Source organism: Balaenoptera physalus, assembly GCF_965194825.1.
Source record: "Balaenoptera physalus genome assembly, chromosome: 15".
NCBI classification, from domain to species: Eukaryota; Metazoa; Chordata; class Mammalia; order Artiodactyla; family Balaenopteridae; genus Balaenoptera; species Balaenoptera physalus.
In genome coordinates this window covers 76,509,598-76,521,795 of record NC_138894.1, presented here as the reverse complement: position 1 = coordinate 76,521,795, position 12,198 = coordinate 76,509,598, and the positions used below count along the sequence as shown (strand labels likewise).

Genomic DNA, 12,198 nt, shown 5'->3' with positions numbered 1-12,198 from the left:
CTTTTTGTTTCTGGAGAATACTGCAAATTGTAAGTGTTCCTTTCTCTCCTTTGTAGGCAGTTTAGAGGAGCAGTGGTACTTAGAAATTGTGGATAAAGGCAGTGTCTCCTGTCCTACCTGCCAGGCAGTGGGGAGAAAGACCATAGAGGGCTTAAAGAAACACATGGAAAACTGCAAACAGGTTAGATATTTTGTGGCATTTCATAACTGTTATGACTTTTTACCCAAACTTTAAACCTCTGGCACTGTGTTGGATATGCTGATTATTGTGGAGAAGAGGCAGCATTGTGTCATAGAGAAAACATAGACTCTGGAGTCTGACAGACTTGGGTTTGAATCTTCATTCAGCTACTTACTAGTTGTGTCATTTAGCTTTCTGTGTGTGGACCTCAGTTTTCTCATTTATAAAGTAGAGATAGTTACTACCTTGTGTAGTCCATGAGAGGATAAAAAAGAAATATTACATGCTAAGTGCCTACCCCATTACTTGGCAAATACTGGCACTCAGTAAATGGTAGTTCTTATTATTTTGAAAATGAATAGCCTTTACCTCTTTGCCCTTGAGGACATGACAATGAGCTTTTGGGATTTTGAGATTCATTGACTATTATAGAATTTGGGAAATAAAGGAGATACAGACCAGAGCAGTTGAATAGGACTTTGTGACATTCTATTTCTCTGTTGAACAGCCTGGCCCTGAGCAGTATTTTTCCCTTGTAGGAAATGTTCACTTGTCATCATTGTGGGAAACAACTTCGTTCACTGGCAGGGATGAAGTATCATGTCATGGCAAATCATAATAGCTTGGTAAGAGTGTCTTCTGTGCTATATGAGCCTATGTGGTATTTGGATGCCTTTACTTGGACGAGTGTAGATAAATCAGTGGAGATGGCTAAGGCTCTGGGACTTCATGGGGTGTTAAGTAAGAAGACCCTTTAGATAGAAGAGTTACACACAATGAAATGTGGATACATAGGTATTTGTGTTTAGGTTAGCCCAAAGGTTCATATCCTGGGAGGTAGAGGCTTTGAACTCTTAGTTCCTTTACATTCACTCCACTGTTTAGGAGAAGATGGAGAAAGCCAGGAGTCAGACAACTTAGACTTCATGGGCATCAGCTTAGGTACTAGTCCAGTCCTTGATTCTCCTATGATAGAATTTTTTTTTTGTATCTGTCTTGTCCATGAGTCATTTGCCTGTTTGCTTCTCTTGCTTTCTAGCCCATCTTGAAGGCTGGAGATGAAATAGATGAGCCAAGTGAGAGGGAACGTCTCCGAACAGTTCTCAAGAGACTGGGAAAGCTGAGGTGCATGCGTGAGGTAAGAGCCCAAAGACAGCAACTCCTTCTGCCTGGAGTCTCAGGTCAATGTCTTTCTGTTATTCGCTTCCATGTCTCCTGCTTCTCCCTTACAGACCTGGTTTTGTGTCATCTTCCAGCATAAGAGCGACTTCTGTTTTTCAGGGTCTCCTGAACTCATTAACAGTTCTTTATTTTCTTTCTCATCTTCAGAAGTTTGTTCTCCCTTTTCCCTTTGTTTGAAGGAGTTTCTTTGTCATCCTTTCTTTAGTGTGATAAAGAGGATTGTAGTAACCTCATGTGAGGAACTTTGATATTGCTGGCTGTTTGATATTGGGGTGGAGTTGGATCATAGACCAAGGAGGAAGCTGTGACACAGATGAGGTATACAGTTCTAGTTTACTGATTGCTGACTAAATTGATTGAATATCATACTTGGTGGTAGATAGGACAGCAGTTGGGCCAGGGACAAGGAAGGGTTGTGCCAATGGGAAATGCTGGAGAGGGTCTAGTGATATCAGAGCGTCTGTTTGTATGATGTGGCTATTTGGAAGTTTAGAAATCATATAAAAATATGTAAGATTATAATATAGGCCTCTCTCCTTTGTTCAGAGTTGCTCTAGTAGCTTCACCAGCATCATGGGATATCTGTATCATGTCAGAAAATGTGGCAAAGGGGCTGCAGAGCTGGAGAAGATGACCCTGAAATGTCACCACTGTGGAAAGCCATATAGATCGAAGGCTGGACTTGCGTATCATCTGAGGTCAGAGCATGGGCCTGTGAGTACTGATTGCTTTCCAGACCCTGTTTGGGGATCTGTTCTGCGGTGACTGCTTGCCCCTGCATCTTTCCTACATCCTTGGTTCCTCATTTGTAGTCCCTTGTAATCTGAATGTTTTTGTTCTCTCTCTTCCTTGTTCTTTTGTGCTCTCCTGTCTGCTGTTTGATCATTATTAGGTTAAAGAAATCAAAGTTCATTGTATAGTCTGGGCAGAAGTAAACTCATTACTATATTTTTAAAGCTTAAGGCATTCTCCCTAAGCGAGAAATTTTGTGGGATTCTATCCAGCTGATTCCTCTATTCCAATTTTTTTGTCTTGACTTTTTCTTTTCCTGATTACATTTCTAGGCTCCCCCACCTCGTTTTTTTTTTTTAGCGTTAAGTTGCAAGATATAACTTACATATGGTAATTAATATTCACTCTTTTTAGTATACAGTTATAAGAGTTTTGACAAAAACATACAGTCATGTAATTACCACCATGATCAAGATATAGAACAATTTGATCATGCCCCCCAGATTCTTTTGTGTCCCTTTGTAGTCAGTTGTTCTTCCCATCCCCAGCCCCTGGCAACCACTGATCTATTTCCTGTCCCTATAGTTTTGCCTTTTTGGAATGTCATATAAATGGAATCATGCAGTATATACCCTCTTGAGTCTGGCTTCTTTCACTTAGCATAATGCATTTGTGATTCATCCATGTGTTGCAGGGATCATTAGTTTATTCCTTTTTGTTTCTGTCTAGGATTCCATTGTATGGATATTTCACAATTTATCCATTCACCAGTTGAAGAGCATTTGAGTCGTTTCTAGTTTTTGGCAGTTTTGAATAAGCTGCTATAAATATTTATATAAAGGTTTTTGTGTGAAAATAAGTTTTGTTTTTGTTTTTTTTTAAATTAATTAATTTATTTCTTTTGGCTGTGTTGGGTCTTTGTTTCTGTGCGAGGGCTTTCTCTAGTTGTGGCAAGCAGGGGCCACTCTTCATCGTGGTGCGCGGGCCTCTCACTATCGCGGCCTCTCTTGTTGTGGAGCACAGGCTCCAGAGGCGCAGGCTCAGTAGTTGTGGCTCACGGGCCTAGTTGCTCCGTGGCATGTGGAATCTTCCCAGGCCAGGGCTCGAACCCGTGTCCCCTGCATTGGCAGGCAGATTCTCAACCACTGCGCCACCAGGGAAGCCCTGAAAATAAATTTTTATTTCTCTTGGGTAAATACTTAGGAATGGGATTGTTAGGTCGTATGATAAGTGTATGTTTAACTTTGTAAGAAACTGCCAAACTGTTTTCCTAAGTGGCTGTGCCATTTTGCATTCTCACCAACAAAGTATGAGAATTCCAGGAGCTTTGCGTCTTTATCAGCACTTGCCCTTGTCATGTTCATTTTTTAAATCCATTCTAATAGGTATGTAGCAGTATTTTACTGCAGTTTAAATTTGCATTTCCCTAATGACTAATGATATTGACCATCTTTTCATCTGCTTATTGGCAATGTCAGTCTTTAGTGAAGTTTCTTCTTTAGTGAAGTGTCTGTTGAAATCCTATGTTCATTTTATTGTTGCAGTTTTTGTTGTCTTGCTATTACGTTTTAAATATATTTTGAGTTTTTTATATATTCTGGACACAAGTCTTTTATTTATTCATTTATTATTATTATTATTTTTTGCTGCACTGTGCGGAATGCAGCATCTGAATTCCCCGACTGGAGATCAAACCCGTGCCCCTTGCATTGGGAGCGCAGAGTCTTAACCACTGGACCAACAGGGAAGTCCCTGGACATGAGTCTTTTAGCAGATACATGTTTTGCAAATATTTTCTCCCAGTCTGTAGCTTGTCTTTGCATTTTTTATAGTGTTTTTCAAAGGGCAGAATGCTTAATTTTCATAAAGTTCAGTTTATCTTTTTTTTTCCTTTTATGGATAATGCTTTTGTTGTTGTATCTAAGATATCTTTGCCCAATCCAGTGTATAATTTTCTTTTGCTGCATTATAACAATCACCATAAAATTAATGGCTTAAACAACACAACTGTATTATCTCACAGTTTATTAGGCCAGAAGTCCAGGTTACAGCATGGCTCAGCTGGTTCCCCTCACAAGAGGGGAACCAGAGAGCCGTAGAGCCTCACAAGACTGGAATCAAAGTGTCGGTAGGGCTGTTCCTTTCTGGAGGCTCGAGGAGAGGATCTGTTTCCAGGCTCATTAAGATGGTTCAGGAATTCAGTTCCATTCAGGTATAGGACCTCATTTCCGTGTTTGCTGGGAGATGTGCTCACCTTCTGAAGGCCACCTGCAATCCCTGTCTCATGGTCCATTTATCGTCGAGTCAGCAACAGTATTGAGTCTCTCTCATGCTTGAAATGTCTCCTGCCTCTTTTTTCTGTCACACCTCTCTTACTTAAAGTCAACTGATTATGGACATGTATTAGATGTACAAGAATACCTTCACATCAGCATCTAGATTAATGTTTGGTTGATTAACTGATGACAGTAGCCTCACCAAGTTGACACATCAAAAAACCATCATGCCCAGGATCACAAAACGTTCTCCCTAGGTTTCTTCTAGAATTTTTATACTTTTATGGTTTACATTTACGGCTATGATCCATTTTGAATTAATTTTTGTATATGGGTTGATGTTTATTTCTTTGTATATGGGTATATCTTGACTTTTAACCACTTTCACTTATTCCAACACAACAGATTTTATCCTGCTAAGAAGCTTTTTACCAGTAAAATATGCATTAAGATGGTAGAGCTTTATACTAGTGGTTAGCAAGCTAGTAAGTAGCTTTCTTTTCTTTCTTTTTTTTTTTTTAAATAGCTCTTTCGATATTGAGAGCAGGAAGGACAGCCTTTAATCACTGGATCTGATGGAAGCCATTTCTCAGGCCTGTGTTGTACTGTGTCTTATTCTTGCAGATATCCTTCTTTCCAGAGTCAGGACAGCCAGAATGCTTGAAGGACATGAGCTTGGAGCCAAAGAGTGGGGGCCGAGTTCAGAGGCGTTCTGCCAAGATAGCTGTATACCACCTGCAGGAGCTGGCCTCTGCTGAACTAGCCAAGGAGTGGCCTAAGAGAAAGGTGCTTCAGGATCTGGTACCTGATGATCGGAAGGTGAGGCAGAAAGTAGTATTAATTTTGAAGCATTATGTCTGATACTGGCTTACTACATACAGAAAAGTAAACACACTTGAGTGAGTACATGATAGACAATATTTTGCTCCTTTATCCTTGGAGATGGAGTATATCTGATCCAGCTTCAGTGTTTGGATTCATGTAGGTCCTAGAGTGACAGTCTTTTTCAGAAGTTCTTTAAGGAGCCCTCTTAATTTTAGGCTACTTCCAGGGTGAACCTGAATTCCCAGGTCACTTTTTTGTTTGGTCTTTGCCCAGTATGTTTCCACTTGGTTAGTTCATATGTAGTAGTTTAATATTTAGTTTAGGTAGGTGTTTTCAGTTTGTTTTTATAGCAGTAGGACCCCTTTCCCCACCTACTTTTTTTTCCAAATAGTAAGGGCTTATGCAAAACACCATTATATAAAATAACTAAAAATGGAGTTGCTCTGAGTAACTAGGGGTAGTGAGCCCAAAGGCTTGTCTACTTAGCCTTCTCCTTGATACTTTTGTCATTCCCCTCCATGGCCCCAAATGTACTTCTGAGGGGTGCAGAACCCAGCTTGGAAGCCTTTGGTTTAGAATAAACAGATCACAGAGGGAAGGAGCCCTATTTGGCCAAGAGGAGACAAGGAGTATATGACAGTGGAGTAGTCATGGGAAGGGGTTGGAGGGCTATACAGTAAGGACTAAGATCAGAGTTAAGGGCCTGTTACTCTCCAGGGTGTCAAGAAGAATAGTTTAGATTTGGCCTAGTGCTTTGACCCATGTGAGAGGAATGTTATGTGTTACAAGAAAATAGGTCAAATCTAGAAGTTAACACTTTTTCTTATTTGGTCTAAAAATCAGTCCTACTGGTGTCCAAGAAGTTGGATCCTGTTTTTGAATATCAGAACATCCTTTCCTGTTTCAGATTTATTGCCACTTTTTTCATGCCACAGGCTAAAGGACATGGTTATCTAAATTCAGTTTAGATGTGAATTTTGCATAGTGATATATATCTTGTGATATTGCAGTCCATTTGCTTTCATTTTGCATGGTATGTGTTAGAGAATTTGTTAGCTCACTGATAAGTTTTGGTAGTGTTACCTAGCAGATACTTTCTCAAAATCATCAAACAGTTTTATATTTTGACCGTGTATGGGTTTTAAGGCATAATTATTTTTTTTAAACATGAAAACTTAATTTTTTGGATTGTGGTTCAAAAGTCAAAATGATGATAAACATTGAGATATCTCACTCTCATTTGTCTTTTTCCTCTCCTGTATCTATGGTTAACCATTCTTATTAGTTTCTTGTGTGTCCTTCTGGTGTTTCTTGATGCAAACACAAGCAATTTGTTTAGGAAAACCTCCTGTGTTTTCCTTTACTCTCACACTACTACACACTCACAATACTTCTGATACCAGATGTGTGGGGTTTTCCCACACTGGCCAATTCTCCAACACCAGCTGGGTATCCTACAATTTAATATAGTTCTGACACTATCTACTTGGAGTTAATATCATATCATATAAGTTAAGGCTCAATCCCACAAGACTGCTTTAACTTCACATTCCAGTCATAAGTCCCAGGTTGTCAACTTGTACTCTGATGGATTGGCTATAAATTGGGGTTCCCATGACCCCCTCCTTGGGTTTGATAATTTGCTCAAATGATTCACAGAACTCAGGGAAACACGTTTACTGGTTTATTATAAAGGATGTAATGAAGGGTACAGATGAACAACCAGATGAAGAGATACATAGGGTGAGGTCTGGAAGAGTCCTGAGCATCAGAGCTCTTGTCCTGTGGAGTTGGGGGTGTGTCACTCTCCTGGCACATAGATATGTTCACCAACCCAGAAGTTCTCTGAACCCTGTTATTTGGGGATTTTTATGGAGGGTTCATCACATAGGCATGATTGATTATTAACTCCATTTTCATACCCTCTCTGCTTCCCAGAGAATGGGAGGTGGGCCTGAAAGTTCCAAACTTCTAATCATTGCTTTGTCTTTCTGGTGACCAGCCCCCTTCTAGGAGTCCACCAAGAGTCAACTCATTAGAACAAAAGATGCTTCTGTCACCCAGGAAATTCCAAGAGATTTAGGAGCTCTGTGTCAGATATTCCTATAACTGAGGGAATTACAAATTTTAGGACCTCTGTGTCAAGTACCAGGGTCAAAGACTAAGTATTAGCAGGATCTAGGGCGCAGAGACCAATATATATTTCTTACTATTTTACAAATCTATATTCCTTTTTTAAAAAACCTTTGTATTTTGAAATACTTTTAGACTTACAAAATCATTGCAAAATTAGTACAGAGTTTCCATGTGCTCTTTACCCAGCTTCCTCTAATGCCAACATCTTACATGTAAGTATAACACGATCCCATCAGCATCCCATCAGGATTCCACATTTAATTATGTTTACTGTGTCTCCTTAGTCTCCTCCAATCTGTTACAGTTCTTTGGGCATTCTTTGTCTTTTGTGTCCTTGACACTTTTGAAGAGACTATCTGGTTATTTTGTAGAATATCCCTAATGTGGGTGTGTCTGGTATTTTCTCAAGATTAGATTGAAGGTTTTATGTTTTTGGCAAAAATGCCTTCAAAGCAATGTTGGCCCTTCACAATGTACCGTATTAGGAGGTATATGTATCTTTTTACTGATGATAATAACCTTGGTCACTTGATTAGGTGTCCGGTTTTCTCCATGGCAAAATTACAGTTTCCCCTTTGTAATTAATAAATATTTTGTGGCGAGATTGAGACATTCAACTAATCTGTCTTTTTATACTTCTGCCCACTTACTTTTAGCATCCATCAGTGATTCTTGCCTGCAACAATTATTTCTATTGTGTTTTAGTCTAATGATGGTTTTCTGTTTCCATCATTTCTTATTCAATTGTTAATTGGAATTCTACTGTGAGAAAGATCTTTTTCTTCTATGATTTATGTAAGTATGGAGTCATGGATACTTATTTTATTCTAGGGTTATAATCCAATGCTATTATTATTTTGCTGCTCAAATTGTCCCAGATTTGGCCATCAAGGGCTCTTTCAAGTGGGCTCCTGTGTCTTTTCAGCATGTCCCTATCACTTTTTGAGCATTTTTAAATTCTCTGACAACATGAGATACAGTAGGTGCATCTTGTATTTTTCTTGCCCCAGCCCTGGAACCAACTGTTTCTCTAAGGAATCCTGCTTTCTTTTATTGGAGAATATATTTAGAAACAAAGATTTGAGTGCTAGGTGTACTCATTCCTACTGGGATGTCATTGCTTCTGGGCCCTCTTGACAGATAGAAATATGACATTTATGTATGAATATTCATGCACACATACACGTACTAGTATTTATTCTATATCTGTCTGTTTAAAGCCATGATTCATCTCCAGTCCAACACTACAAGTTTCATTCGCACCGTCTTTTTTCCTTACTTGTAACTCCTTTCTCTAGTAGTGAGAATCCTGGCTGTCACTGTCTACAGTACATTTATTTATTTGCTCAATCCTACTATAACATGAAGTAGTTTCAGAATTGTTAACCCATACCTCAAATTTGTAAAAAACAAATTTACTAACTAGAGACTAATATTTGTATACAGTTTTTTTAATCTTTAGCCTTAGCATATATAGTCAAAGTACTGTTTTCCAAAGTTTCTTAGGTTGGTTCCCACCTCCCCCACTCCTTTCATTATGTTTCTCATTTGTAATAATTATATTTCCCATTTGAATAAGGTTCATGTGTTACTCTTACTACATTTTGCGTTCCCCCTACATCCTATTTAATTTAAACCATTCATGGGGGAGTAGCCAAGATGGTAGAGTAGTATGACTGTGAGCTCACCTCCTCCCATGGACAGACCTGTTTACAGAGCAACTATCTTTGAGAATGAGGTGAAGACTAGCAGAAAATAGCAGTTATATCCACAACTAAAGATGTAAAGAAGGAACTACAACAAGATGGGTAGGAGGGGCAGAGACATGGTAGTCAAGACCCATATCCCTGGATAGGTGACCCACAAGCAGAAGAATATTCATAACTGCAGCAGTTCTCCCCAGGCTGTGAGGGGTCTGAGCCCCCCACCTGACTCCTCCCCAGCCTGGGGGTCCTGCACTGGGAAGACAACCCCCCAGAACGTCTGACGCTGAAGGCCAGCAGGGCTTGCATACAGGAGAGCCAGAGGGCTGTAGGAAACAGAGACTCCTCTTAGAGAGCGCACCAAAAACCTCACACACGCCAAGACCCAGCACAGAGACAGTAATTGGAAAGAAGCCTGAGTCAGACCCACTTGCTGGTTTTAGAGAGCCTCCCAGAGAGGCAGGAGGCAACTGTGACTCCCCCAGGGGAAACAGTCACTGGCGGCAGCCATTTTGGGGCGCGTGTTTGACTGCGAGGACACCGGTGCTGGCAAGTGCCGTTCTGGAGTCCTCCCTCCGGCCTGTGAGCACCAGGGCCTTACCACCCACCAGCCAGTCAGCACCAGTCCCAGGACCGGCTCAGGCTGAGCAGCTACCACGCTGGGACCCAGCTCCCTCCACCCCTGGCCCAGGACCTGGCCCCGCCCCCCAGCAGGCCTGCACCAGCCCTGACACCCCCTAGAGCCTGGCCCTGCTCACCAGTGGGCCAGCTCCAGCACTAAGAGCCCCAGGCTGCACAGGCAGCTTTTCTGGGACCTGGACCTGCCCAACAGTGGGTTGGCACCAGCCCCAGGACCCCCTGGGCTACACAGCCAGCCTTACTGGACTTGTCCCATCCACCAGCAGGCCAGTATCATCCCTGGGTGCCCCCAATCCTGGTAGCCAGACACCCTAGGACCCAGTTCTGCCCACCAGCAGGTCACCACCAGTCCCAGGACCCCCCGGGGACCTGCTGTCAGCCGCACTGGGACCCAGTCTTGCCCACCAGTGGGCCGGCAGCCACTGCGTCAGTCAGGGCCTAGCAGCCAGCTGGACCAGGTGCCAGCCCCGCCTACCAGTGTGCCCACAGTAGCCAGCCCCGCCACTAGAGAAGGGCTCACATAGCCCACATAGGGGGAAATCCCTAGAGCATATTGTTCTGGTGACCCGAGGGGAGTGTGCTGCTAGGTGCCACAGGATGTCTCATACATAAGGCCACTTCTCCAAGATGGGGAACTGTAACTGACCTGTCTAATATATGGAAATAAACACAGAGAATTAGGCAAAATGAGGAGAAAGAGGACTATGTTCCAGACGAAGGAACAAGACAAAATCCTGGAAGAAGAACTAAGCAAAGAGTAGATAAGCCTTCTACCTGATAGAGTTCAAGGTGATGCTCATAAAGATACTCAATGAAATCAGGAAAAGAATGGATGAACAATGAGAAGTTTAACAAAGAGTTAAAAAATATAAAGAAGAACCGAAGAACTGAAGAATACAGCAACTGAAATGGATAAATTCCTAGAAACATCCAATCTCCCAAGACTGAATCAGGAAGAAATAGAAAATATGAACAGACCAAATTGAATCAGTAATTTAAAAGCTCCCTACGAACAGAAGTTCAGGACCAGATGGCCTCATAGGTCAATTCTACAAAACATATAAAGAAGAGTGAACACTGGCCCTTCTCAAACTCTTTCAAAAAATTGAAGAGGAAGGAACACTTCTGAACTCATTCTGTGAAGCCAGCATCACCCTGATACCAAAACCTGACAAAGACACCACAAAAAAAGAAAATTACAGGTCAGTATCACTGATGAACATAAAGCAAAATCCTCAACAAAGTATTAGCAAATCTAATTCAACAATACATTAAAAGGATCTTACACCATGATCATGTGGGATTTATCTCAGGGATGCAATGATGGTTCAGTATCCACAAATCAGTCAGTGTGATATACCACATTAACAAACGAAAGAATGGAAAGCATGTGGTTATCTGAATAGATACAGAAAAACTTTTGACAAAATGCAATCCATCTATGATAAAAATTCTCAGCAAAGTGGTTACAGAGGGAACATACGTCAACATGATAAAGGCCATCTGTTACAAGCCTGCCAGTAACATCCTACTCAATAGTGGAAAGCTAAAAGCGTTTCTTCTAAGATCAAGAAGATAAGGATGCCCACTTTTATTAAACATAGTATTGGAAGTCCTAGCAACAGCAATCAGACGAGAAAATAAAATCAATGGCATCCAAACTGGAAAGAAGTAAAATTGTCACTGTTTGCAGATGACATAATACAATATAAAGAAAATCCAAAGGATACCACCAAAAGCTAATAGAACTGATCAATGAATTCAGGAAAGTTGCAGGGTACAAAATTAATACACAGAAATCTGTTTTGTTTCTATACACTAAAAACAAGCTATCAGAAATCAGAATTAAAACAATCCCATTAACAATTGCATCAAAAAGAATGAAATACCTAGGAATAAATCTCACAAAGGAGGTAAAAGACCTATACTTAGAAAACTATAAGACACTGATGAAAGAAATTGCAGACAACAGAAACAAATGGAAAAATATACCATGCTCATGGATTGGAAGAATTAATACTATTAAAATGACTAAGAAAGAGGAAATGCTTATAAATAAAACCAGTTTTGTACTGTGATTTACCGAAGGTTCTTTAGGTTACCTTTCTTACTTCCTCCATTAACCTCTGTGGGCTTGGATCTGTTCTTCTGTCTCAGAGAATCAGTTTCCTTTCAGATGCTTCCATTTTTCAAGCAGGAGGACTGTGTATTACCAATGGTGAACTTTGCAAGAACTGTCTCTACAGGTGTTAACTCTTCTGGAAACTAGTTATAGTTGTAAGAAGAGACTAACTGGTGTCAAAGCATGTGAAAGGAAGTGCTAGGAATAATTCTACTTTTGCAGTATAAGCAAAGAATAGATGTTCTATTCCCTGAGTTTTCTCACATTCTTTCAGGTTGAACCTTAATTTTTTTGTGTTAGAATTTTTAAAATATCAAAAATTAACATGATGTCATTGAAGAAAAATGATAAATGCAGATAAGCAGGAAAAAAATGAAAATCACTCAAAATTCTAGCACCCAG

The 12,198-nt window shown here is 40.6% G+C and overlaps 1 protein-coding gene across 5 annotated transcripts in view; it reads left to right on the top strand.

Moving 5' to 3' along the window:
* The window catches only part of ZNF512 (zinc finger protein 512), a 31,777-nt gene that overhangs the window by 12,567 nt on the left and 7,012 nt on the right, over positions 1-12,198 (top strand). For all 5 annotated transcript variants that reach the window (XM_082427940.1, XM_082427938.1, XM_082427939.1 and 2 more), the window contains 5 exons: positions 57-181; positions 721-807; positions 1,221-1,319; positions 1,910-2,077; positions 4,996-5,190. In XM_082427940.1, coding sequence (XP_082284066.1) covers positions 57-181; positions 721-807; positions 1,221-1,319; positions 1,910-2,077; positions 4,996-5,190 — 674 coding nt within the window. The remainder of the gene's footprint in view (positions 1-56; positions 182-720; positions 808-1,220; positions 1,320-1,909; positions 2,078-4,995; positions 5,191-12,198) is intronic.